Raw genomic sequence first — 27,909 nt, forward strand, 5'->3', positions numbered from 1 at the left:
ATGAGCACTGGGGGCAGCCCGGTTCGCGCCTATGATTTCCTGCTCAAGTTCCTGCTGGTGGGCGATAGCGACGTGGGCAAGGGCGAGATCCTGGCGAGCCTGCAGGACGGTGCGGCCGAGTCCCCGTACGGTCACCCCGCGGGTGAGCACCGGGCCGGGAAGGAGTCGGGGTGGAGCGCGCGGGGACCTGGCAGGAGAGGGGCGCAGGTCCGGGAGCGAGGCCGGGGAGGACAGTGGAGGAGTCGGGGGAGCGCGCGGGGGCTGAGGAGGAGAGGGGACGCGGGCCCGGGGAGCGGAGCCGAAGACGGGAGCAAGGGAGGCCGGGGAGGCCGGGGAGGCGCGGGGTCCCGGAGGGGAGCGCTCGGCGGGCCAGGGGAGCGCTCGGCTGGCCAGGGGAACGCGGGTCGCGGGGCCTGGGAGAGAAAACGAGGTCGCGGAGGCGCGGGGAGGAGAGGCGGTGGAACGCGCGGGGACCGGGGAAGAGAGGGGACGCGGACCCGGGGAAGGGAGCGCCGGGCTCAGGGCTGTCCAGGCTCTGCCTGGATCCCGCCCGCACTACGCGGGCAGCCCAGGCTGCACCCCCTGCCCAACCCCGGACGTGGGGGACCCAGGCAGCTCATGGGGGTGGGGCTGGGACAGGCGCACGCAGCGCGTGCGGCGGGAGCGAGCGGCTGGATAGGGCGCTGGGGTCCTCCCGATCTGGGGGTGACGGCTAGGCGGAGGAGAGCGTGCCGCCATGCAGCCCGGGTTTGGGGAGAGGGGGTTGCAGGGCTGCTCCGGGCTGCCCCGCAGGGAGGCCGTACTTGTGCGCGACTAGTTTGGAAAGCACGCGTGGAGGGTACGGCGCTGGCGCGAGGGGACAGGAGCGTGGGATCGGAGCGCAGCGGGTGCAGGCTCCCAGGTGGTGGCTCTGCTCGTGGGTCGGTTGGAAGGGGAGGGAGAGAAGGCGCAGAGAACAAGTCTTGAGGCTTCTCCAAGGTGACGTGTAGAGGGGCTCCTTGCGCTGATAAACAGGCCTGGGAGGGCAAGGAACCCAAGTGACCCTAGGGAGCGTGACCTGGGGCGCAGGAAGGGAAGCACCGACAGAGAGTGCAGGAGAGTGGGTTCCAGGGTGAGGGGAAGCCAGAGCGCCCAGAGGGCAGCCGGCAGGGGGTCCCCGAAGTTTGTAGTTTGAGAGCAGCAGCCCTTGAGAGGGAGTGGACATTAAGAGGAAAAGAAGCGGGGCGAAGAGGAGAGTGCGTGGGCAGGAACTTGGGCCAGGAGGTGGGAGGACAACCAGGTGTCCTGCGGTCCCACAGGTCTTTACCCACCACAGGCTGCTTGGATGGTGCAGAATGAGTGGCTGTGGAAGGAAACCTTTGAGCTGTCATCTCAGGGGTGGGAGCCACATTTCCAACAGACGCTGCTGCTCCTGGGCTTGCAGTCTGGTTCCTGGGGAGCCGAAAAGGGCAGCCCAGGGACTGGAGTCTTAATGTTCAAGCCAGCCTGGGGGTGCTTCCTGTCCTGATCAGGCAGGGTAGGATTGAGAAGACAGTGGGTGGCAAACTGAGTTGGGAAAGGTTCGAGATGGGCGGCATGAGCTGATGGTGAAAACCTGGATCCATCCTCACACTGCAGTGCATAGTAAGATTCCTCCCCAGTCCTATGAAAATGCAGATTCTGATTCTAGAACCATGTCGTCCAAGATGATGCCATTAACCACATGTGTGGCTTTTTACATTTAAAGCACGCGTAGTTAAAATGAAATACAATTAAAAGTGTGCATTAGCCACATTTTAAGTGCTGGGCAGCCACTTGTGAGACGGCAGAGTTCTGCTGGACAGCGCAGCGCTGGGTTTCAACGGGGTGGGAGGTGGGGACTGTGTCTGTTTCCTTCACGGCTGTGTCCTCTGGGCCTGGGGCTCAGTGAATGGATGGGCCAGAGGTGGAGTAACAAAACATTCAGCAAATAAAGCGCTGTGTATGTTTGGGGGAACAGGCTGTGGAGCGTTTTCTGTTCTGTAGTAGGTGAACAGTGCAGGGGCAAATAGGAGGAATGTAGACAGATGTTTATAAAAGGAGGTCCTTCTGGCTGGTGTGAGCAGAGGCTTGGTGCTTCTGCTTCATTACTTTCGTTCTATGTGCTGAACCAAGACTGCTAACAACTAGTTAGCGCTTTCTTCCCAAGGTTTTTCCTTGACACAGAGGGAGGATTTAGGCTAAAAAGACACTTTCCACGAAAGGTTTTGTTATCAGCTTGGCTTGAGACACTGCGGAAAAGACCCGGTATGATAGATGTGCCCTATGTGGGTTTTTGATTTACGGAAAGATTCTTCTTGGATTAAGAAAAGAGATTATGAAAAATTGTAAGAAATTGGAATCATCATCATTATTATTTTAAAGATACGTTTCACTTTGAAACAATGTGCATGCTTCTGGCGGGAAAGGTGAGGGCATTTCAGTCTCACGACCCATCCCCCTCCACCCGCCGCCTGAGTTTTCGGCCTGTGCTGTTATATTCACGTTGCCCAGGTTCCTAACACCCAATTCTGTATCGTAGCTACAGTGCCCACAGTTGCTCAGTGTTAATTCAACATTTCAGAGAACTCTGTGCTCACCGATAGTCCTTTTATTTTGCTGTCTAATTAGCTAATTTCATTTTCAATCATTTTTCAGGAAGGGCTCGTGAGTATTACCTGCGCATTTTCATGTCTGACAGTGTCTGTCCATTGACTCTTATCTTTGAACAATATCTTGGTTGGGTGTAATATTCTTAGCTTCTGTTTTCTTTCCCTCAACCCTTTGTAAGCATTGCTCCACAGCCCTCTGCCATTGGATGTGGGGAAGCCTGAAGTCAGCTGATTTTTTTTCCCATGTAGGTGATTTGCATTTTCTTCATGAATTTCTGACGGATTCCTTCTTCTTGCTTCATTTCATGAGCTTAACCAGACCATGTCTCAGAGCTGAATGCTTCATTTTGAACTCCTGGTACACTGAGTACTCTTTCAATTTTCATATTTCTTTTTTAATTTGAGGGAAATTTATTTTATGTCCTTAAAACATCTTCTGTTACATTTATTGGTGTTTCTATTTCAGGGACACCAGTTATATTAGTTTCCTGTGGCTGCTGGACAAATTGCCACAAACTTAGTGTCTGGAAACAACACAAATTTATTCTCTTCCAGTTCTGGGGGTAGGTAGTCAACACAGTCTCATAGGCTAAAATCAAGGTCGGCAGGCCTGCGTTCCTTTCTGGACGTGCTAGGGGTGAGTCTGTTTTCCTGCCTTTTCCAGCTTCTGGAATCCGCCTGTGTCTCTTGGCTTGTGGGTCCTCCCCCACCTTCAGAGCCAGCAGATGTCTCCCATCTCCTCATTCTGATGTAGACTCTCTGCCTCCCACTCCACTTTTAAGAACCCTTGTGATCACATTGGGGCCGATGGGTGATCCAGGATAATCTCTGTAATTTAAGGTCACCTGACTAGCAAACTTTGTTTTTGAATTTTATTTTATTTATTTTTTTATACAGCAGGTTCTTACTACTTATCTATTTTATACATATTAGTGTATATATGTCAATCCCAATCTCCCAATTCATCCCTGACTAGCAAACTTAATTCCCCTTTTCCATGTAACCTAACATATCCACAAATTCTGGGGATTAGGACACAGATCTCTTTGGGTGGGCCATTACTCTGCCTACTACACTGATTATTCTTACGTTGGGCTGTTTTTATCTGTCCTCCATTCATGTCTTCTAAGTGCCTTGTTCTTTTTGTCTTTCTCTCTGCATTTCTGTGGTACTCTCAAGTCTTTCCTATTTATTGGTAATTTTTATTTTAGCAAACTGTTTCTAGCTGTTCTAACTTATTTGTTAATTCAGTATTGATGTCCTTTTGGTGTCTAATTTTTCCTTACTTTTACAATTTTCCTTTTTTTCAATTTTTAAAGAATTCTTTAAAAATTCATTAGATTAAAAACTCTCCTTTGGGGCTTCCCTGGTGGCGCAGTGGTTGAGAGTCCGCCTGCCGATGCAGGGGACACGGGTTCGTGCCCCGGTCTGGGAGGATCCCACATGCCACGGAGCAGCTGGGCCCGTGAGCCATGGCTGCTGAGCCTGCGTGTCCGAAGCCTGTGCTCCTCGCAACGGGAGAGGCCACAACAGTGAGAGGCCCGCGTACCGCAAAAACAAACAAACAAAAACTCTCCTTTGAACTCTTATTTTACCAACAGCATGTTTTTATTAGGTTGTTCCATTGCATGAAGTAACTGGGATGAATTTCCTTCTGCTCCTGGGGTCATATTTCCTTTTAAGTTAGGTTCTATCTCTTTTCCCTTCCTTTTTAAACTTTTTATGGAGGTATGATTTACATATAGGTAAGTGTACCTATTATAATTGCATAGCTCAGTGAATTTTCACAAAGCTAACACGCCCATGCAACCAGTACCCAGGAAGCACAACACCAACAGGCCCCTGGGCCCCCAGCCCTCCCCCAGCCATGACACCCTGCAACGTCACCACTGGCCTGGCTTCTGACAACATGGGCCACTTTTGTCTCGTCCATTCTGTGTAAAAGTGAGAGCTGTAATGTGACTGCTTCTCTTGCTCCTGTTGTGTGAGACTCTCCTGGGTTGTGTATGGCTGTGGAAGGTTTATGATATCCCTGGTGTGAACGTACTGTGATCTGTTTATTTACCCATCATGCTGGGGTTGGCATTTCTGTGGTTTCCAGTTTCCGGCTGTTGTGATTCGTCCTGCTGTGAACATTCCCACTGTGCGTCTTTAGAGTATAAAAGATGCGTTTCTGTCAGAATAGACCTAAACCTGGGATGGCCGAGTATTATGGTATGCATATGTTTAACTTAAGAAGATACTCCAAAATTGTTTTCAGTTTACGCTCTCACTGCAAAGATCAGGAGTTCTGTTTGCCCACATCCACATCAACGTTTGGTTCTTGCTGTTTTGTATTCTAGCCGTTCTGGAAAGTATAGTGTAGTTGAATTTGCATTTTTCTGATGACTAATGAGATTGAACACCTTTGTCCGTTTTTCATAGGTTGAATTTATTTTACTGGTCAGTATTTTACTGGTCTGGAAAGTATAGTGTAGTTGAATTTGCATTTTTCTGATGACTAATGAGATTGAACACCTTTGTCCATTTTTCATTAGGTTGAGTTTATTTTACTGGTCAGTAGGAGTGTTTGAAAAATGTATTCTGGCTGTGAATCCCTTGTCAGAAATACGTATTGTGAGTATCTACGCTTGTCTGTGTTGCCTTTCACCCCATTAATAGTATTTCTAAGAACAGAAGCCCTTCATTTTAACACAGTCCAAGTAAATGATGGGTGTTCATGGCAGGGACTCTGGGTGTGTTGAACAAGTCTCTGCCTGTCCCAGGGTGGGGCTGTCCCCTGAGGCTCCACCGTCTTACCTCTGATGTTGGTGGCTGCCATCCCGCTGGGATGAGGGATGGCGGAAGGGGTCAAGACACATTTTTTGCCAAGTAGATATGCAGTGGGAGACCCCCTTTCCCAGCATTGCTCTGTCACCCTTGTCGCGGCCCAAGGACCACACAGCCTCCCACCTGCATGCTTTCGCCTTTGCAGGTGGGTCTGCCCAGTGCTTGCAGGTGGCGCTGCTGCATTTCCCTGCGTCTTGCTCACACCCAGGCAGATCCGCCTGCACGTATTCTGTGCTCTGACAGAGTCTGGTGAGGCCTGGCTTCTCCAAGCTGGACCTTTTGTTTTCCTCTCAGCCTACTCATGGAGGGAGGGGCCCTTGGGTTCCTGACCCTGTCCTGTAACCTGAGCTCCGGGAGGAGCAGGAGGGGGAGTGTGGGCTGCGCAGACCCCTTGCCAGGTGGTCCATTGCCCAGGGAGCTGTCCTCCCCTCCCACGGGTGACGTGCACACTCCTGGTCCTGCCGGGCCCCTGCTGGCCCCGGAGCCTCACTTCTGTCCAGTGGGTTGGTGCCCAGTCCCGCCTCCTCTCCCCTCGAAAGTCCTGCTCCAGGCAGAAGTGGAAAGAAGGCGTCATGGATGGACCTAGAGTCTGGCATACAGAGTGAAGTAAGTCAGAAAGAGAAAAACAAATACCGTATGCTAATGCATATATATATGGATCTAAAAAAAAGGTACTGATGAACCTAGTTGCAGGGCAGGAATAAAGATGTAGACATAGAGAATGGACTTGAGGACATGGGGTGGGAGGGGGAAGCTGGGGTGAAGTGAGAGTAGCATCGAGTATATACACTGCTGAATGTAAAGTAGTTAGCTAGTGGGAAGCAGCAGCACAGCACAGGGAGATCAGCTCGGTACTTCACGATGTAAAAAAGAAAAAAAAGAAAGGAAAGAAAGAAACCCTCAGCAGCTGGGCTCTGCCTTCTGTTAATCCTGGGTCTCCCCTGGGCTCCATCTGGGGTGTTCCCGGCACCAGGTCCATACCCTTTCCTTCCCTGATTGCCGAGTTTCTACATTTTGTTCATTTCATTAGTGATGGGAGAGGAAAGTGGATCAAACTGACACCAAAGGCTGCAATCTCTCGCCTCCTAGTTTTTTTCCCAGCAGGAGACTCACTGTTTCCCCGACTACTCTCTTTTGGCTATTTCTCCAGCTTCCTTTTCCCAGCAGGAAGATCCCATCTTTCTTTCTCAGTTTCATTTTTGCCAAGAGATAAAAATAATAACACCCACTTATTGAGAGTATAGAAGAATCATCTCGTGAGACAGGTTATTTGTCCTTTCTCTTTACCTTTGACAGTCTTTCCACCAGGAGATTCACGCACTCTCCCGCTGCCTTCTAGTTGCTGCAGGCAGCTTAAAGCTACTCTGCCAGTTTCCTGGGCAACCACTTTAAGATTCAAAACACGATTTATAAAGTCATCACTTTCAAGTTTGAACTGAGAGTCGAGTCGTGTTTTATCCTACTTCTTCTTGGTGTAACTCCTTCACCTCCCTCGGTACCACTTGTGAGCACTCAATAAATTTAATGCGTTGGGTTTTTTAAATTATGTCATAAATACTTCCATGTATTTGAAAATGATAAAATTGCATTTATATCAGATTTTCTCTTTAAAAGCCCTTGAATCAGCCCTACTTCCCCTGTGTCCTGTGGGGTCTCCTTTCTGCGGTGGTGACGGTCCCTTTAGTCTCACCTCTAACCCCTGCAGCCCCCAGCCCAAGGCGAACCTGATGTCAGGGGACAGGCAGGGAGGGACTCAGAACCGGCCAGCCCAGGTTCCTCCCAGACAGAGACTCAGCTACTGGGGCCAGAGGCCCACCCACCACCCCTTGTGTCCTCTGTCACTGGCACAGGACGCCTGAGTGGCTGCAGGGTGAGCACGGCTGGGCAGGCACAGCCCCGAGGTCCTGCCTGGGTCCTGCCAAGCCGCACCTGCTCACTCCTTGCTGGCCCAGGAGCTCAGGTTCGATGTGGCTGGTTGTGTGGGGTGAAGAGAAGCAGCAAGGCATGGGGAAGTGGCTGGTGTGTCACCAAGCATTTGCAGGCTGTGGGTTTACTTCACATTAAGAGATTGTTTTGGACCTTTGTTTCAGACTTTCCAGGCTTCTTTAGCTTCATTGGCTACAGAGAGTGAATTGTGTATAAGCAAAAGCAGAAGAGCTGCAGCACCCGAGGGGTTTGGACCTAAAAATATCCGTTATGTAGATTTTGTCAGATCCACAAACAAGACAATTGAAAGGGGTCCTGATATAAGATAATAGCTTCAGTGACAACTTCAGGGTTTACCTTCTTCAGAAGTGGGCTTGCCTCCTCGGAGGCCTCAACCAAATTCCCCACTTGACCTGGTTGCCTTCCCCCTCCTTCTCTCCAGGACCAAGATTGCCTGTCCACCCACCCGTTTGCGGGGCCTCCAGGGGCTCCTGAACCTGGTCTGACTGCGCCGCTCTGGCTTAAGATGCCTCCAGCATTTCATCAGTCTGCTAATATGAACAACTTGTCTTTTTAGGTGGTCTTAGTTTTGCCACAGCATGCTTTGCCTTTTGGGGACTTCCTAATGGTAATCAATTACATTTCTGAGAATTTGGCCCTGTGGTTTGTATTTTCTTAAGTGGTTTTGGCATTCCAGGTCTTAACCTCTTTTTAACATGTTGCAAAGTCTAGAATCTGGTACCCAGGCGCCTGTCACCTTCAGGCTGCTGTGGGGACTTCTGACTTGAGTGCGACAGACCTGGGATTTTGGTTAATGGGACCTTACAGCGTGACTTGTTTTCTAAGACTTGGCGGGTAGAGAGAGAGATCGGCATGCTTCTAGAATCAAGAGATGGAAAACGTCAGGGCCCCCAGTCTTCGAAGGTACCTGTCCTGGCATCTGTGCTGTGCCCGGCAGCCGATCACAGCAGTTCCGGCCCCGGGACTCTGTGCCTGGCTTCTTAATCTTTCTCCAGATGCCGGCCTTTCCCACCCGAAACCACCTGCTGCTGGCCATCTCTTGGGAGACCGTGCCATAAAGCTGTTGATCCTGGGGTTTCCTCAGCCAAAGTGACACTCAGGCTGTTTCTCTGTTTATATGAGTTGTGTATTCCAACCTCTTGAAGCTAATAATTAATGGATTACCCTCCCCTAAATGTGACTCAGCTGAGTTTACTCATGAATTTGAATCTTATGGTGACTGGCATTTTGTTTGATTAAAAATAAAAGCAAAAAAAGTTTACAGAGGTAGAATCGTAACTACACATATTAAACTCTAGTTGACCCTGATATGTAAGGTTAAAAGTTATTATATTAACAGGAAAAATAAATTGATAAGTGTGAAGAATATTAAATTCTCTCTCAGGTGGACGAACTCCATCTGGAAGTAAAATCTAGAAGGTAGACCACTGCTGAGTGGCCATGGTGTCCTGTTGGCCTGGTGTCTGAGAGGCAAAAGCCCACGTTGTCAGACCTGCGGGGCCCTGAGCTTCTGTCTGGAGCACCGTCCGGAGCACAGGGAGCACAGGGGGCCGTGGGGGGAGGAGGTATGTTGCTGTTGATGGTGCATCGTTTCCTAGGGCTGCTCTCACAACTATCACAAACTGGGGCGGCAGTGGGGGATGGCCTAAAACAACGGAAACGCACACTCTCCCCATCCTGGAGGTCAGAGGTCCGAAATCAAGGTGTCAGCAGGGCTGCCCTCCCCCCCGCCCCCGCCAAGACTCCCGGGGAAGCTCTGTCCTTGAGCCTTCCAGCTCAGGTGTTGCTGGTACCCTTGCCGTCCCTTGGCTTGTGGCAGTATCCCCTCAATCTCTGCTTCTCCCTGTTTGCCTCCAAATCCTTATCAAGACAGTCCTGGATGGGGGGCCACCCTCACTCAGTGTGACCTCAGCTTGATGACATCTGCAAAGACTCTATTTCCAAAAAAGTTTCCATTCATAGGTTCCGTGTGGACATGGATTTCGGGGGACACTATTCAACCCAGTACAGGTAGTGACATTCCCAAGATGGACAGTTTCCTTCTCCTGAGGAAGAGCTGGGACCCAGGCCCCAGTGGGAGCCCCTCTTCTCACAGCCTCAGGCCTGGAACCCCTCGCCCCTGTCGGCCCCTTGCCCCATTGGCTGGGCCCTGGGGCAGGAATGGCACCCCTGCCTTGCAGACCACCCATCTGTCCTCGGCTCTGTGGTCTGCCCTTGAGAAGGTCGTGGAGTGGCTCCCACAGCGTGTGGGCTGGCTTCTGCACTTGGTACGAGCCTCTAAGATCCCTCTGTGTTGTGCACAATTTCACCTTTTCTTCCTCCTGAGCGGGTGGACAGACCACAGCGGGCTGTCCAACCATCCCTGGAGGGATGTCTGGGTGCTTCCCAGTCTTTGGCAATCTGTGAGTAAAGCTGATATAAACAGTTGCATACGTGTTTTGTGTGAACTTGGTAAATATCTAGGAGTGGAATTGCTGGGTCATATGACGTGTATGTTTAACTTCATTAGAAACTGCCAAACCAGGGACTTCCCTGGTGGTCCAGTGGGTAAGACTCTGTGTTCCCAATGCAGGGGGCCCGGGTTCAATACCTGGTCGAGGAAATAGATCCCGCATGCATGCTGCAACTAAAGAAGTCCACATCCCACAACTAAAGATCCTGCATGATGCAGCTAAGAGCCATTGCAGCCTAAATAAATAAATAGTAGATAAATAAATATTTAAAAAAAGTAAAAAGAAGCTGCCAAACTGTTTCCAAATTGACCCGACCATTTTTCATTCCCACCCACAGCCTATGAAAGGTACAGTTGTTCTGTGTCCTCACCAGCACTTGGTATTGTCAGTATTTTTTAATTTTGTTTTTCTCAGTATTAGCCATTTTAATAGGTGTGCAGTGATCTCTCATTGTAATTTTAATTTGCATTTCCTAACAACTAATGAGGTTGAACATCTTTTCCTGTGCTCATTTGCCATCTTTGTGGTATTCTCTTTGGTGAGTGTCTTTCAACTCTTTTGCCCATTAAAATTTTTTTTTTTTTTTTTTTTTTTTTTTTTTTTTGCGGTACGCGGGCCTCTCACTGTTGTGGCCTCTCCCGTTGCGGAGCACAGGCTCCAGACGCGCAGGCTCAACGGCCATGGCTCACGGGCCCAGCCGCTCCGCGGCACGTGGGATCTTCCCGGACCAGCACGTGGGATCTTCCCGGACCGGGGCACGAACCCGTGTACCCCGCATCGGCAGGCGGACTCTTAACCAGGGCGCCACCAGGGAAGCCCCCCCAATTTTTTTAAGTTGCTTGTTTTCTTATTACCTAGTCTTGAGGATGTTTAAATATATTCTAGATCCAAGTCCTTTATTCGAAATGTGTTTTTGTTTTTGTTTTGCGGTACGCGGGCCTCTCACTGCTGTGGCCTCTCCCGTTGCGGAGCACAGGCTCCGGACGCGCAGGCTCAGCGGCCATGGCTCACGGGCCCAGCCGCTCCGCGGCATGTGGGATCCTCCCGGACCGGGGCACGAACCCGTGTCCCCTGCATCGGCAGGCAGACTCTCAACCACTGTGCCACCAGGGAAGCCCTAGAAATGTGTTTTGCAAATATTTTCTCCCAGTCCGTGGGTTTTCTTTCCATTTTATTAAGTATCTTTCAAAGAGCAGATGTTTTTAATTTTGAAGAAGTCCAATTTATCAATTTATTCTTTTATAGACCATGTTTTTGGTGTTGTATATAAGAAATCATTGCCGAACCCTTTGCCTAAGGTTACAAAGATTTTCTTTTGTGTTTTCTTATAGAAGTTTTAGTTTTTCGTTTATGACTGTGACCCATTTTGAGTTAATTTCTTTTTTATTATTTATTTATTTATTTATTTATTTATTTATTTAGGCTGCTCTGGGTCTTAATTGCGGCTTGCGGGATCTTTGCTGCGGCATGTGGGCTCTTAATTGCAGCATGCAAACTCTTAGTTGTGGCATGCTTGAGGGATCTAGTTCCCCAACCAGGGATCGAACCTGGGCCCCCTGTATTGGGAGCATGGAGTTTTACCCACTGGACCACCAGGGAAGTCCCTGAGTTAATTTCTTTTTTGAAAAAATATTTATTTATTTATGCCTGCGTTGTGTTTTCATTGCTGCGCGAGGGATTTCTCTAGTTGCGGTGAGCGGGGGCTACTCTTCATTGCAGTGTGAGGGCTTCTCATTGCAGTGGCTTCTCTTGTTAGGGAGCACGGGCTCTAGGAGCATGGGCTTCAGTAGTTGTGGCTCATGGGCTTTAGAGTGCAGGCTCAGTAGCTGTGGCGCACAGGCTTAGTTGCTCCTGTGGCATGTGGGATCTTCCCAGACCAGGGCTCAAACCCGTGTCCCCTGCATCGGCAGGCAGATCTTAACCACTGCGCCACCAGGGAAGTCCTCCCTGAGTTAATTTCTTATATAACATGAGGTATGGACTGAGGTTCACTACTTTTGCGTAGGGATGCCCAGATGTTACAGCACCATTTTTAAAAGTGTATGCTTTCTCTATTGCACTGATTTGTACCTTTGTCAAAAATCACTTGGCCAGGGACTTCCCTGGTGGTCCAGTGGTAAAGAATCCACCTTCCAATGCAGAGGACGCAGGTTCGATCCCTGGTCAGGGAACTAGGATCCCACATGCCACAGGGCAACTAGGCCCACACACCACAGCTACTGAGCTCGCGTGCCTCAACTAGAGAGGCCGTGTGCCACAAACTGCAGAGCCCATGCTCTCTGGAACCCGCGCCACAACTACAGAGCCCACCCGCCCTGGAGCCTGCGTACCACAACTAGAGAAAAGAAAAACCACATGCCACAACTAGGGAGAAGCCCTCGCGCTGCAACAAAGAGCCCACATGCCACAACTAAAGATCCTGCATGCCGCAACAAAGACCCCACGTGCCGCAACTAAGACCCGACACAGCCAAAAATAAATAAGTAAATAAATAATCTTTAAAAAAAACAACAACAAAAATCAATTGGCCAGGGCTTCCCTGGTGGCGCAGTGGTTGAGAGTCCACCTGCCGATGCAGGGGACACGGGTTCGTGCCCCGGTCCGGGAGGATCCCACATGCCGCGGAGCGGCTAGGCCCGTGAGCCATGGCTGCTGAGCCTGCGCGTCCGGAGCCTGTGCTCCGCAACGGGAGAGGCCACAGCAGTAAGAGGCCCGTGTACAGAAAAAAAAAAAAAAAATCAGTTGGCCATATTTGTGTGGTTTTATTTCTCATCTCAGTTCTGTTCCATTTTTCTGTTGTGTATTCTTATGCCAGTATCACACTGTCTTGACTACTTTAAATATATAGTAAGTCTTGAAATTGGGTAATGTGAGTGCTCCAACTTTGTTCCTTTTGTTCAAAAAAAATTTTTTTTAATTTTATTTATTTATTTTTGGCTGCATTGGGTCTTCGTTGCTGCACGCGGGCTTTCTCTAGTTGAGGTGAGTGGGGGCTACTCTTTGTCATGGTGTGCGGGCTTCTCATTGCGGTGGCTTCTCTTGTTGGGGAGCATGGGCTCTAGGTGCGTGGGCTTCAGTTGTTGTGGCTCGCGGGCTTAGTTGCTCTGCGGCATGTGGGATCTTCCAGGACCAGGGCTCGAACCCGTGTCCCTTGCACTGGCAGGCGGATTCTTAACCACTGCGCCACCAGGGAAGCCCTCAAAATTGTTTTGACTATTCTAATTCCTTTAACTTTCCATGCAAAATTTAGCTTTGGAAATTCCCTGGCAGTCCAGTGGTTAGGAATCTGTGCTTTCACTGCAGAGGGTTGCAGGTTCAATCCCTGGTTGAGCAACTAAGGTCCCGCAAGCCGCAAGGTGGGCCAAAAATTTTTTTTAAATAAATAAATAATAAAATTCAGCTTTGTCAATTTCTAGCCCCCCCCCCCCGCCCCGAAAAATCCTGCTAGGGTTTTTGAGACTGAATCTGTGGATCCATTTGGTGAGAACTGCCATCTTAACTATCAATCTATCTATCTATCAATCCATGAACACAGTATTTCTCTCCACTTATTTAGATCTTCTTTGATTTATTTTATTAGTGGTTTATAGCTTTTAGCATACAGATCTTGCATAGGTGTCTGTCTAACCTCTCACCCTCTCTTACATTTAGTGTCCTGAGACCACAGTTACTGAAGATAAAATGAGGTCCCTGCATCTTTCGGGCTGATAGAGAAGGTGGCATGGGTTCTCCAAGCTCAGGGCAGCTCGTCCGAAACTGTCCTCCAGAGCGTGGACAGGTGGCCTGGTTTGCCGTCCAGCTTTGGGACAGTTGCTCAGCTGGTTGTGATCACAACCAGTGACGAGAGCCTCCCTGTGTGGTTCCAGTGAGGTCCTTTCCTTCCCCTGACACACAGCAGGTGGTCTCAGCCTCTGCTGCTCCCAAGGGATGAAAGTAGGAGATTGAATCAGCAGGGGCTCGGGCTCCTTCTGAAGACACGTGGCACCTCCGTGGTTGCATGTGTTTGCACAGGGGTGCTACTGAAAATAAAGCTCTGCTTCCCTGACACAGCTCACCTGGGGGCTGACCACCCAAGTGAGCAGAGCTGCCCGGACTGGAGGTGGTGGATGGCAGAGCCTGCAGGGCCCCCACTGTGGGACAGGCAGGAAAAAGGGGTGCTGATATCAGAAAACTGCTCTTTAAAATCAAAGATGCACCCCCCCCTTTTTTTTTTAATTTGGTTGCACTGGGTCTTAGTTGTGGCTTGTGGGCTCCTTAGTTGCGGCTCACCAGCTCCTTTGTTGTAGCATGCGAACTCTTAGTTACAGCATGTGGGATCTGCTTCCCTGACCAGGGATTGAACCTGGGCCCCCTGCATTGGGAGCGCAGAGTCTTAACCACTGTGCCACCAGGGAAGTCCCACCGCCCTTTTTTTTCATGGAGGATGGCAATGCTTTCCCTGGCAGTGTCACCCAGACTGTTGGGCTGTCCAAAGTAGGGCGGGGGGAGGCCCCTTCTGGCCTGACCGCTGAACCCTATTGGTGGCCTTGATCTCGGGTGGCCTCAGCCTGCAGCGGCTTGAAGCAGCATTTCGGTTCCTGGCTAGAGATTGAGGTCTGGCAGTGGCAGTGAGAGCACTGAATCCTAGCCACCAGACCACCAGGGACCAATGGACAGTGACAAGGCCCTGACCCATTGCTGTGTAGAAATGAATTGCCACATAGAGACATAGAGATGGAAAGTAGTGAGGCAAGTAAAGTGTTTATTAGGAGGAAAAATAGTACAGTACCTGTGGATAGACACACGGGCGGGCTCAGAGAGAGTTGCGCCGTTGTGGTAGTTTGAATCACTTTTATGGGGCCTTTCTTCCAGGTTTCCTTTGGCAATCTTGCTTTGCCTGGTTCTGAATCTATATTTGGTTTATCTCAGGGTCTTCCCATGTGTGCGTGCACGCGCATCTCTTAGCCAAGATGGATTCTAGCGAAGAGGCCTATGGGTAGTTGACATCACTTACTATGGGGTGGCGCCCCCTCCCTTTTTGACCTCCAAGGAGGCTTTCTGTGCATGTGTAGTCAGGGAGGTCTCCTTAACTTCAAGAATGAGGAATATGTGGTCTTTTATCTCTTATCTGGGCAGGGCCCAGCCTCCTCCATCATCCTGCTTTTATGGAGTTTCTGTCCACAGGGGAGAAACTGTTCAGCCTGGGGCCCATCTATCTCCTACCCCAGCCTGAGTCCAGGTTCAGGGTGACCTCGAGACCTGGCAGGGGCAGCCCTGCAATTTGAAGGGACTGGGACCCTCTGAGGTGTCAGAGCTCTGGAAAGAGGGGGCTATCATCTGGCCACACCCGAGCGATGGTTAGGGAAGGCTCTGGGTTACTCCCCAGTTTCACTCATGGGGGATGATGTGCCAGGTCCCGCCGGTATCTGGTTGGTGGGGCTTGTCCTTGCTGTGGGATTTCACAGGGTACCTGGACGCAGCAGCTCAGCACAGACACAGGCCGTTAGGGAACAAGGCAGGTGTGACAGTGGTCCCGTCCCTGCCAGGGAGGGTGTGGGAGGGTTTAGCCCCCAGCGTGGGGAGTGAGCGGCTCAGGCAGCTAAGAGCTGGGAGCTGTGTGGATGAGCTGGGGCAGCCAGGCCACGAGGAGCCTGGAAGCACCTGGGTCACATGGCCTTGCTATTTCACAGAGAAAAACCAGCAAGGAGAAACATGCAGGGAACATACTTTCCTTTTCAAAAAGGAGGTGGGGTAGATTCTGAAGAGGAGGGGGACTGGTGCTGATTTCAGTAACTGCTCTCTGTGTATGATTCTCATATGATGAACACACTTCAAATGCCCATTTAAAACATGACCTGCAGGACTTCCCTGGGGGTCCAGTCGTTAAGACTCTGCGCTTCGCATGGCTTCCATCCCTGGTCAGGGAACTAAGATTCCACATGCCACGCGGCCAAAAAGAAAAAAAATGCATGACTCACTTTTAGAACCATTTAGAAACGGGAGGCAGCCCTGCAGGGGCAGGCTCTGGGCCTTGGCCATGGGTGAAGCTTGGGCCTGTACCTCAGCCCTGGGGCCTCCCTGCTTCTCCCATCCTGAGCCCCATTATGCAGCCCTCCCGCCCCCTTGGTCCTGCGCGGCACCCCAACATCTCCCAACAAAGTGTCCTTCTGATCTGGGAAGCCAGGCCAGGGTCCGTCTCTGGATAGCACATATGTATATACATTCTTTTAAGGTGAAATTCACATAGTATAAAATTAACCATGTTAAAGTGAACAATTCAGTGGTATTTGGTACATTCACGACTCTGTAACTTTCTCATTTCAGAACATTTTTCTCACCCCCCAAATGGAAACCTGGACCCTCCCCCGCCCCTGGCAGCCAGCACCCTGCTTTCTGATACTTTAATTCAACATAAGACAAGTTCTCAAAAGTCAGGTCCTCATGATGAATATGTTTGTCAATGATACTTAACCAGTATTTACATGTTTGCGTCCTCTTGTTCTAGGAGATAGAATTCGGCAGGTGCTGGATGAGCTGAAATAGATTATTTACACATCACGTGGCCTCAAAGTGTAGGGAGTGTCTTGGCATTTGACATTTGCTGTTTTTCAGGCTAAAATTATCTCTCTTCTTGTCTCTGTTGTCCTGACTCACTCAGTGAACATTCCAACAGGCTTTGTTCTAGGAGCTTTTGTGTATTTTTATTTTGATGGACAGAGTTCTTGGTGAATTAGCTAAGTGCAGCGAATGTGCGAATGTGCATTACACCTTTTGACCCTAACACTGACAACACTACTGTCAAAAACATGAAGTAACAGAGAAGAGGAAATACAATAAATAGGAACAGAGCAAACACATAACAGGAGGAACATAAAACGGTTCAATAAATAAGTGTATGAAAAAAGAGGCTCTTCTCCCAATGGGACTTCGAACCTGGCGTGAATGGGTAGAATTTGGGGGCTTCTCTGTGGCAGGTACAGCTGAGACAGAGGGTTTATCCTGGGACCCAAAGGCCTGGGGAAGAATGGAGCTTGTGCTGAGCTGAGGTCACTGCTGGCGGCAGGTACCAGACGTGAGCTGTCAGGGAAACTGAGGCACAGGGAGAGGGAGGAAGCCGCTGGTCGTCAGGACTGGGATTTGATCCCACGCATCACAGAGCTTCTCCCTGCAGGGTCTCCACAGTGCTATGTGGGGGACCTGTGGGGTCCCCAGGGGGCTAGCCCATCTCCATTCCCATTTTCCACCCTACAGATCAAATGGGGGGTGAGGGTGGGCAGTGTTTTTTCAAGCTTTATCTCCCACCCCCGAACCTCCCCTGCTCTGCCCTGTCCCCAATTCAAAGGAGGGGCCTTCCATGGGAGTTCACAGCTGCATAGATGGAGGGAAGTAGGCCGGGTTGCAGCTCTAAAGGACAGTAACACTGATGGAGACGGAGTGGCCCTGGGTCTCCAAAGCACACGCGGCTCTGGGAGGGTGCCTCAGGGTCCTGGGTGTCAGGGGCAGTGTGCCGAGGGCAGGTGACCCGGCAGGGCTGTCCTGGTGGGAACAACCACCAGAGTCAGAGTTCAGTTTGGGTCCTGAATGTTAATAGTTAGATCATTATCATTGAGTTGGATTTTCTTTTATTTTTTGGCCGTACTATGCGGCAAAATCTTAGTTCCCTGACCAGGGATTGAACCCATGCCCTCAGCAGTGAAAGGGCAGAGCCCTAACCACTGGACCACCAGGGAATTCCTGTAGATTTTCTTTTAAATACATGTTCACTATTAGTGAAATTCTGGGGTGTGGGAGGCATTGTGCTCTGCTTTGGGAAGATGTTAAAATGTATCTTCCGCAGCTTTTCCAGAATTTGTGTGTCAGGTTTCCTCTGTCACTCTCTACAGTCACTGTACTTTCATGGGTTTTCTGTCAGGGCATTTTTTGGTGCAAACAAAAAAGTCAACTCAAAGAAGCTTAAGCAAAAAGGAGTTTGTGGCCTTATGTAACCGACAGGTTGAGGGGTGGGCCTGGTTTCAGGCTAGATCCTGAGGCTGAGCCATTCTGGACTCTCTCCACTGTTCCTTCTCCCCAGAGCTGCTCCCCACGTACACCCCATCCCTGATTCTTCTGTGTGAAGGTTAATTTCCACCTGGGGAGGAAGGATGTACATCGTGGATGTTCATTAATTTATGGAGAACTGTAGATGTGATCAATAGTTTCAATTTGTTTAGATATCATTATCTTAGTAGGAGTAGGTGATACACAATGTGAAAGGAAAGAAACCATCACTTTATAAGTTACATAAAGTGTAATCAAAACTGCCAAAAATCTGGAGAAACTACTTTTAAGTAGACAGTCCTAAAACATAATTATTCCTAAAGAGTTCACCTGAAAGCTCTTATCTCGTTTACATTTAATTTGCTTGAAAGTTTCATCACATCTGGTTATTTTTCTTGTTGACAAATTTTGTGACAGGAATTATACAATCTTATTTGATTTCTGGTAAACCTACATACAAAATAGTATATACGTAATGTTGATGACTTTAAAGGTATGTCTGTATTGGGGCTTCCCTGGTGGTCCAGTGGCTAAGATTTTGCACTTCCACTGCAGTGGGGCGAGTTCAGTCCCTTGTCGGGGACCTAAGATCCCGCATGTCGCGTGGTGTGGCCAAAAAAAAAAAAAAAGATGTCTTTATAATTAAACCAATAAACTCAAACTTGTTTTCATTCATTAAAAACTAACCCTAGATCATGTGATCCTGAAGTTCATTTGGGTTCATTCCTTTTATATTTCTGAGTATTTGTATAAGTGCTTATTATCCTTTAAGCCAATTAATTAATTTTGGCAATGCCACACGTCTACAACACACACATTTACAGATACGTACAAACACGCAGACGCAAACAGAGACCCCAGTTCCCATTCCAGAGTTTCAACCATGAATCAGGTACAATAATGTAAAACACGTAAGTTACAAAAGATGTTGGATTCAAATTGGGTTTCTTGCAGATGGAACAAATCAAGGTCACCTGTTTAGATGGCTAAATCCTTTTTACTAATATTTATGGAAAAGACATTTAAGATTTGTATTGCCCTTGACAAATCAGGTTCCAAATTACCTATCCCTCTTTTGTTTTTTCCTTTGGATAAGAGTTACCTTCCTGAGGGACTTCCCTGGTGGTCTAGTGGTAAAATATCTGCCTTCCAATGCAGGGGAAACAGGTTCAATCCCTGGTCGGGGAACTAAGATCTCAACGTGATGCGGGGCAACTAAGCCCACGTGCCACAACTAGAGGGAGAAAACCCGCGTGCCACAACTAGAGAGAGGGAAGCCCGCGCCACAACGAAGAGCCTGCACACCGCAACCAGATCCCGCCTGCCCCAATGAAGATCCCACGTGCCGCAACTAAGACCCAACGCGGCCAAAAATAAATTAAATTAAATTAATATTCAAAAAAAAAAGTTACCTTCCTGAAATTTGCATTAAAGAAGATGGCCTGCATAAGAGCTCCTGGAGAAGACTGGGTAGAACATTTCTATCTCAAAGGCAGAGGAGGAAAAATGCAAGTTGTCCTAGGAGGATTTTCTTTCTTCCCTTAAAGCCAGATTTTTTTTTTTACTTACAGCCTCTTAAGATAAATAGGGGAGATTATGGGAGTGGTAAAAGGATTGGTGGGCCTAGGGCTGTTTCTGGAGCCACACCTTTGGTCCTGTAAACACTAGATTTCTAAAACAAGGACAGCTGTTTTTAATTCCTCAGATAATTGGGTGGCCACCTAAATGATATCAAAGTACCGACACACTCATCCACCTCTGTCGGAATGTTTTTCTTTCCTTCATTTAGCTTAGAGGAGAAGGCCAAAAAAAATTTTTTTTTTCTATCAGGCTCTGAATATCAGCTATGGTCACAGGCTTAGACAGATCTGTGGCCTCCCATCTTGGTAATCCATTTACAAAACCTTTTGAGGATCTTCCTTGGGTTTAAGAAATTCTTTAACTATGGCCCTCAGTTCAACCTTTGACCCCAAGAGGCTCACCTATAACCTCAGGTGGTCCCATTTCTAAAGATAACCATTTAGGGACTTCTCTGGTGGCACAGTGGTTAAGAATCTGCCTGCCAATGCAGGGGACATGGGTTTGAGCCCTGGTCTGGGAAGATCCCACATGCCGTGGAGCAACCTAACCTCGTGTGCCACAACTACTGAGCCTGCACTCTAGAGCCTGCGAGACACAACTACTGAGCCCGTGTGTCACAACTACTGAGCCCGTGTGCCACAACTACTGAAGCCTGTGCGCCTAGAGCCCGTGCTCCGCAACAAGAGAAGCCACTGCAGTGAGAAGCCCACGCACCGTGACAGAGTAGTCCCAGCTCGCCACAACTAGAGAAAGCCCGTGCCCAGCAACGAAGACCCAATGCAGCCAAAAAATAAATAAATGAATAAAAATTAAAAAAAGGAGGATAGAGTAGTAGTTATGGCAGTTTTATAGTCTTTTATTGTAGGTACCTTTTATATGATCAATCTTTCATTAGCCTTCTACAACAAATCCTTCAATGAGGCTATTTTGGAATTTTGAAGCCTTTTGGGGCTTTTGCATACCAATTAAAATAGGTACAATAGTTTAAGATGAGAGCTTTCCAATTTAGGAGTCCTTCCAATTCAAAGGATCCAAGAAGCTAGCCCTACAAATATTTAGGAGTCTTTCCAATTCAAAGGATCCAAGAAGATAGCCCTACAAATAATTTCTGCTGCTAATCCAATTTTAGAAAAAAGAAAAGCTCTTATCACTCTTGTTTCCAGTAGACCCTGTGGGCAGGGGTCCAGGAGACTGACTGACATGGTAAGAAATTACCCTCTGCTGGCTTCTTCTGACTGTTCACGGAAAAATCAGTTTGGAATGCCAAAAAAGAATCCCAGCTTGCTCATTTCAGGGCAGGATTTCCTTTGATTCCCAGTTAGGTAAGCACTTGCAAGCATCAGCTCTATATAAACCCAGCTGGTATCCCCATAGGTGGCTGTCCATTCAGGAGCTGTTTGACCTTTGAAGCACAATTTCCCATTATCAATTTGGTTGCCTAATTCAGAGAAAAGATAATGATCTGAACAACTTTCTGAGGACAGTATGGTTGTGGGTGCTGCTTCTGAGTCTAGCTCTCCAAGGAATTGCGCTAGGGTCGGTTCAGCTCTTTTACATGTCTTGGTTTCTCCCTCTGACAATCTAAAACCGCTGTGGGTGCTTGGAGCACTAGGTGATCAGCCTTTATCTCCTGCGTCCCTGGAAGAGCAGCATTTACTTAATTGTTGTAGTGGGATCTGCTGTAGTACTGCTACACATCTGAAAAATTGATCCTCAGACACTTCCACTAGGTTCTCAGTCACCTGAGGACACCTTGTGGCCAGAAGGAGCAGGTGTTCCTTGTTCTTGGGGCTGAGCAAGCTGTCTCTTGTTTCACTGGGCAAACCATTTGCTCAGACCATATATCAACTTGTTTTTTTGTTTTGTTCGTTTTTAATTTAAGCTAAATTTAACGAAACTCCAGCCACCTATGTTTCCCGGGGCCTCCTGCCTAGATCCCCCTAGGACCCTGACAAGGAAATGCACTGGTGCCCCTTAAGACTCCAAGTCTTAAGTACGAAAAAGCTTGAAAAAAAATTTGTAGGATCATCACTTAAATAATAAGACCTGGATATCAGAAGAACTCACCGGAACACCTGAAGAGTTCCAAGAAGCAGGTGGGGCTCAAAGGGCTAGTACCGAGCACCAGTTTAGGGTAGACCCCAGGTATCCTCTGGTGGGTGTCTCTGATATCCTGCCAACTACGCCATGCATGTTGACGAAAAAATTAATCAATAGTTGGTCTAAGAAAGGAATGGAAATTTTTATTTGCACCAACCTGAGGATTATAACCTGGGAGACAGTCTTTCAGAAAGCTCTGAAAACTGTCAGAGGTCAAAGTACAATTATATACGTTTTTGAGACAAAAGGATATACATCAGATGACATATTGACAGTTTCTACAATCCGGGTCTGCTCCTCCAAAACAAAACTGGGTCATCGTGACCCCTTAAACATTAGGAAGGAAGGTTATCTCCTGAGGAGTTATCAAGTGCTAAGCAGGTCATCCTGACGGTTTACAAAATTAAGAAGGAATGTTGTCTCCTAAGGAGGTCTGGTCAATGCAGATGCACAATACACACTAAAGGGGAGCCAGGAGGCCCGTAAGGGCAGAAAACCTTTTTACGTTTAAGTTTTTCTTGTCTTGGCCATAAAACATGAATTTTATTTCATCACCCCTGTGCACATACGTACACACATTTTGTCTTTGCATAGTTGAGATAATACTTCATACCTAATTTCATATTCTACACGTTTTTACTTTACATTCTTAGTGTGATAACTTGGGGGAAACTATGTCTGTGTTTTAGCCCTGAGTCCAGCGGAGACAAGGGTGTGTGAGTGGCTGCCACTCGGCAGACCCAGGGCCAGCAGGCCATGCGTGGAGCCAGCTGCTGAACGGTTCAGGGGGCTCCTGCTTGCCCACCCTTTGGGCAGCGGCGGGGCCTGGGCGCTGAGCTGGAGGCAGTGGTGGTGCGGGAGGAGTGGAGGGAGGTTGGAGGCCCCGCTCCACAGAGCAAGTGGGCGAGGCCGGTGGGCGAGGGGAGGGTCCGAGCAGGGCCCAGTCCAGGCGTCTCTGTGAGTCCTGGATCTGCACCGGTAGGTAGTCCTTTCTCCCCCAGCGTGAGAGAGTTTCTCTTATCTGCACCTTTTACCTGAGCATAACTGTGGAAGTGCTTTGCTTTAAGCCCCCCTGACCCTCTTTCACAGGCATCGACTACAAGACCACCACCATCCTGCTGGACGGCCGGCGGGTGAAGCTGCAGCTCTGGTGAGTCAGGGGTTCTGCCCGGCCCCTGAGCACAGGGCAGGTCTGTCCAGGCCCTCAGGGGCTCTGGTACCACCTGTGGGAATATCCACTGCTTCTGCCCCAGCCTGACCTAGTGCCCCCCGAGGAAGATGAGATCTGTGTGGGCCTTGGAGTCTGTCCAGAGCATGTGGATGTGCTTCTGCTTCTGCCTCTCTAGTGCCCAGAGGGGCTGTGTGTCCTGACCAAGATCAACAGGACGGAGGGTGGAGGGTAGGAGGGCAAGAGGTCAGGGTGTCGCCTAGCTCTGGCCTGGGTCTCTTTCTTGGTCCCCACTCCAGGCAGCCCTGGCTCTGAGACTCTGGTCACACCCCTGCCCCTCCAGTTCCGGGGATGGGGGACTAGGGTTTTCCTGCTGTGACTAATCCCTGAGTTGCCCCCAACCCATGTGGTTTTCCTGACCACTGTTACTAGCCCCTGTGTCATCCCCTCTCCTGGACCACCTGCATGGTCACTTGCATGGTTCCCTTCTCCCGTCTGACCATGCCAAATCTCTCCCCAAGCCACAAGTGTCTGCAGTGGCCTGGAGCCCCTTCTCCCACCCCCATCTGCCCCTAATCAGGAGCAGTCAGCCCCCAAGTCTGGGCCAGGAAACCTCTCTCCACGATGTCCCCTCAATGACCCTGTCCCTTCCCACTGCTGACTCTCAAGTCTCTTTTCCCTTCCTCCCTCCCCGGGGACCTCCTGAGGGCTCCCCTCTCAACCCAAACTTGTATGGGACTCAGAAAGCTGGTGTAACAGCTGCTCCTTTTTCCTTGGCATCTAAAACGAAGCCCCCTTGCCTGGTCCTGGTGGTCCATCTTAGTAAATTCCCCCACACAGGGCAGAGTCAATCCCGGAAGTACTATTCTTCTTTATCCTCGTTAATGCACCCCCGGGTCACTTCCTTGTATTGATGAACATAGGGATGCATCCACAGGGCTGACTTCATGTGACCTTTTATTTTTATTTATTTTTTTGGCTGTGCCACACGGCTTGTGGGATCTTAGTTCCCTGACCAGGGACTGAAGCCACCACGCCCTTGGCAGTGAAAGCCAGGAGTCCTAACCACTGGACTGGCCAGGGGATTCCCATGATCTTTTAGAGTTAATTGGAAGTGGAGTGACCCCACCAAATCCTTTGGCCTATTTCTCCCCCAGTGTAGACTCACATTCCTTACTACATAGCTTTATCTCCAAATTAAACAACTTTTTAAAAACTTAAATTAGACTTATTGAAATGTCAGAATTATTATGTTGAAACCCATCGCTATTTTCTCTAGTTGACTTTTTAAATAATTAGAAAAGAGAATGAGCCCAAAAGGACATCCCAATGTCCAGATCTCTCCAGGGATAAGGTGCCCAATGTCTTGTTGGGGGCTCGGACTTTCTGTGGGATGGCCACCAACTGACAATTGTAAAATGCATTTGCTCTGGCTCCCGAGTTCAAAAACCTTGTCGTCGGGAAGCAGTGATTTCTTCTTACAGACTTCCAACATCTTTTCCAGGGATACGTCGGGTCAGGGAAGATTTTGTACCATATTCCGCTCCTACTCTCGGGGCGCACAGGTAACACCCCTGAACCGGGAGGTCAAGTTGACTTTGTTTTTCTTTTTTGTTTTTAATTAATTTATTTATTTTGACTGCTCTGGCTCTTAGTTGCAGCACGCGGGCTTCTTAGATGTGGCATGCAGGCTTCTTAGTTGCAGCATGCGGAATCTTAGTTGAGGCATGCATGTGGGATCTAGTTCCCTGACCAGGGATCGAACCCGGGGCCCTGCATTGGGAGCACGGAGTTTTACCCACTGGACCACCAGGGAAGTCCCTCAAAGTGACTTTGAATAATGACTTTTGGAATGTTCTTTAATGGATACTTGGAGGACAAGGCAATTAGCTCACATACAAATTGATGCCAGAGTCTAAAAAGTGTGCCCTGGACTGTTTGGTGGCTCCCAAGCCCTCTGCATCAGGGATGTGTGTGTGCATGTGTTACATTTGTATGTACGTGTGCACGAGCAGTGTGTAGGCACATGCATCTACACGTGTGTACATAAATATGCAGGCATGTGGGCTGTGTGTGCACCGTGTTCATGTGCGTGTGTGTCTGTACGTATGTGAGAGCCCTCCGTCCAGGTGGGTGGGCTCTGAAGTACCCCCGCATTCCGTGTCCCTGGACCAGCTCGTGAATGTGGGGAATTGAATTCCAGTCCCCAGCTCACATTCACATTTGAGGGTTTATCAATGAGCTTATGAAATATCACTGGAAGTGATCATATAACTGCTACATTTGGCAGACAAATCGAAATAATATGTTTTGTGTTAACATAAGTAAAATGGCTATTTAGCTGGTTGTGAGTGTGTGCCTGAGTGGCTTGCATTGCCACAAGTGACTGTGCCTCCCCCAGGGTGTGATCCTGGTCTACGACATCGCAAACCGCTGGTCCTTTGATGGCATCGACCGGTGGATTAAGGAGATCAATGAGGTATGACATGGCCAGGGCTCCGTCCATGTGGCCCTGTGAGGGGAGGCGGGCTGGGGCGGCCAGGGCACGAGGCTCCAGCCACAGGGAGGAGGACGCGTCATGTCCCAGCACAGGATCAGGCCCTGCGTGCAGTCAGGTAGGTTGACAGGTGGTGACCAGGCTGCTGCCTGCTGGCACCCTGACCGGCCCAACTGCCAGTGGAGACGTGGAGTGGTCAGTCCCACCCACTGAGTGAGTGTCCTGGCGCGGCCGTAACAACGCACCACAAACTGTGTGGCTGAAAACAACAGAAACGTATTCTCTCAGTTTTGGAGGTCAGAGTCCAAAAGCAAGGTGTCGGCAGGGCCGCGATTCCTCCAAACACTCGAGGGAGGATCCTTCCCGTCTCCTGCAGTTTTTGGTGTTGCCGACAGGCCCTGGTCCTTGGCCTGTGGACGTGTCTCTCTGTCTCTGCTCTACCATCACGTGGCCTCCTCCCTGTGTGTCCTATGTCCTCTCCACTTCTTATAAGGACACAGTGACTGGATTTAGGGTCCACCCCAAGATCCCATCTTAATTAATTACATCTGCACAGACCCTCTTTCCAAAAAAGGACACATTCTGAGGTTCTGAGTGGACACCATTCACCCCGGACACCCATGGTACCAACAACAAAGCCTGCACGTGACCCACTTTCCTTGCCCTTCTGTCACCCTTTAGCACGCCCCGGGGGTCCCTAAAATCCTGGTGGGGAACCGCCTGCACCTGGCTTTCAAGCGGCAGGTCCCCACGGAACAGGCCCAGGCCTATGCGGAGCGCCTGGGTGTGACATTCTTCGAGGTCAGCCCGCTGTGCAATTTCAACGTCACTGAGTCCTTTATGGAGCTGGCCAGGATTGTGCTGCTGCGGCATGGGATGGACCGGCTCTGGAGGCCAAGCAAGGGTAGGTGTCCGTCCAGTCCACCCTGCAGCCCCGCCAGTGCTCAGCCTCCCAGGACCCATTCCCCGGGCCACTGTCTCCATTCTCCGAAATCAGGGCTTCTGCCGCTTGGCACTAGTGCCATTTGGGATGGAGTGTCCTCTGGTGGGGGCACCGTGTGTGCTGTGGGTGAGCTGCATCCCTGGTCTCCCTGCCCCCATTTGTGAAAACCACAAATGTCTCCAGACTTTGCCAAACGTCCTGGGGAGTCAAAATCGCCCCCAGTTGAGAAGCACTGTTATGAATGTTATTTGTTAGGACCCTGATTCCAAAAGGAGCCAAAGCCCTGGGTCGTGTTTCTTCTGTCTGATCCTCCAGGGGTTGAGGGGTATCCCGACTGCATCAGGGGTGAGATGCCGTTCCTCCTCCCAGCAGGCCCCTGGGAGCCCCTATCTGAGCAGGGACCCTGACTCACAGAACGAACGATGTAGGTGAAACATAAATGACAGCATTTGCTTTTCTGGTGTGTTCTCCAATACATCTTGATAAAGCTGATAACACGTTTTTGGTGTCAGCTACTCAGTTGGGGAAGCACGTCTCCTGAAGCTCTTGGTCTCCGACCCCAAAAGTTGGTCACGTTAGGCCTGAGGAGACCTCATTGGCCATCGCTGGGCAGTCCACTCACCTCTCAGACATAGAGGGAGAGATGGTGGGGGTCTCAAGTTTGGGGACAAACTGGATTTAAGGTGATGAAAGCAGGACCATCCACCTCCAATCACTGCACGTGGGCACAGGGTGGGACATCTTGCCCCAGAGTCCCAGAGAGGAGGGCGGACAGGTGTGTGGCTGGCCCTGTGTTGGCCCCGTGCCCAGGACAACACAAATGAAATAGGTTTTCTTTTCTTTCCCAAGTACTGAGCTTGCAGGACCTGTGCTGCCGGGCAGTGGTGTCCTGCACGCCCGTGCACCTGGTGGACAGGCTGCCACTGCCCACGGCCCTCAGGAGCCACCTCAAGTCCTTCTCGATGGCCAGCGGCCTGAATGCCAGGGTGATGCACGGCCGCCCCTGTTCCCTCGCCACCAGCTCCAGCCACAAGAGGACCAGCCTCCGAAAAGCGAAGGCCGCCCACCTTCCCCAGAGCCCCCCCAAACGCTGCACCAGAAACAGCTGCAAAGTCTCCTGAGGAGGGCGCGAGGCAGAGGAGTGGCACAGGTGGGAGGCAGGAGGCCGCTCTGGATGCAGACACCCGCCAATGTCACGGTGACCACGCGGCCCTGAGCAATGAAACTGCGGCCGGTACCCTGCATACCTGACATGTCTGCGTGGACAGGCGTGGGGCTCTTGTTTCAGACGTGTGTTTATAAAGGGACGACCTTCTCTTGGTAACATGGAATTCTGAATGCTACTTAGATCATGATTGCAGTGCAATTTTTTTCTTAAAATAAGTGCTTTTTATAAGAATGGTGACATGCGTGTGATGAGTATAAATTCTAGAGAATGAAAAGCAAGGATGGAGAGAGAAATTAGAGTCTTTGACGTTACGCAGGGCCTTTTTGTAAACATTTTTAATGTCAAAGCACTAATTTATAAAATGCCACAGATAAGTTAGAGATTAGGCACAACAGATCTGTCCAGCTTGTGTATGAAATGGATTTGATCGAGTTTTTGCTATGTTATTTACTACGTTTTGGGATTAATAAGTGATTTATATGCATATTTTTCTGTAAATCTACATTTTTTTGTACAAGATGTTCCATGAGTTATGAAGCTAAGGGAAGAAAATGCCAAAGATATCTCTAGTTACAGCGAACATACCACAGCACGGTTA

At 49.5% G+C, this 27,909-nt stretch overlaps 1 protein-coding gene across 1 annotated transcript; it reads left to right on the plus strand.

The window, feature by feature from the left end:
• RAB40B (RAB40B, member RAS oncogene family) lies at positions 1–27,909 on the plus strand (the record flags this gene model as incomplete). The annotated part of the gene is made up of 6 exons (XM_079905897.1): positions 1–142; positions 22,625–22,685; positions 24,208–24,268; positions 25,105–25,182; positions 25,882–26,104; positions 26,993–27,909. The coding sequence occupies 6 exons, from the start codon at positions 1–3 to the stop codon at positions 27,262–27,264; spliced, it is 837 nt and encodes a 278-aa protein (XP_079762023.1). The 3' UTR covers positions 27,265–27,909.

The sequence above is a fragment of the Stenella coeruleoalba genome (assembly GCF_951394435.1).
Source record: "Stenella coeruleoalba genome assembly, chromosome: 19".
Taxonomy (NCBI): domain Eukaryota; kingdom Metazoa; phylum Chordata; class Mammalia; order Artiodactyla; family Delphinidae; genus Stenella; species Stenella coeruleoalba.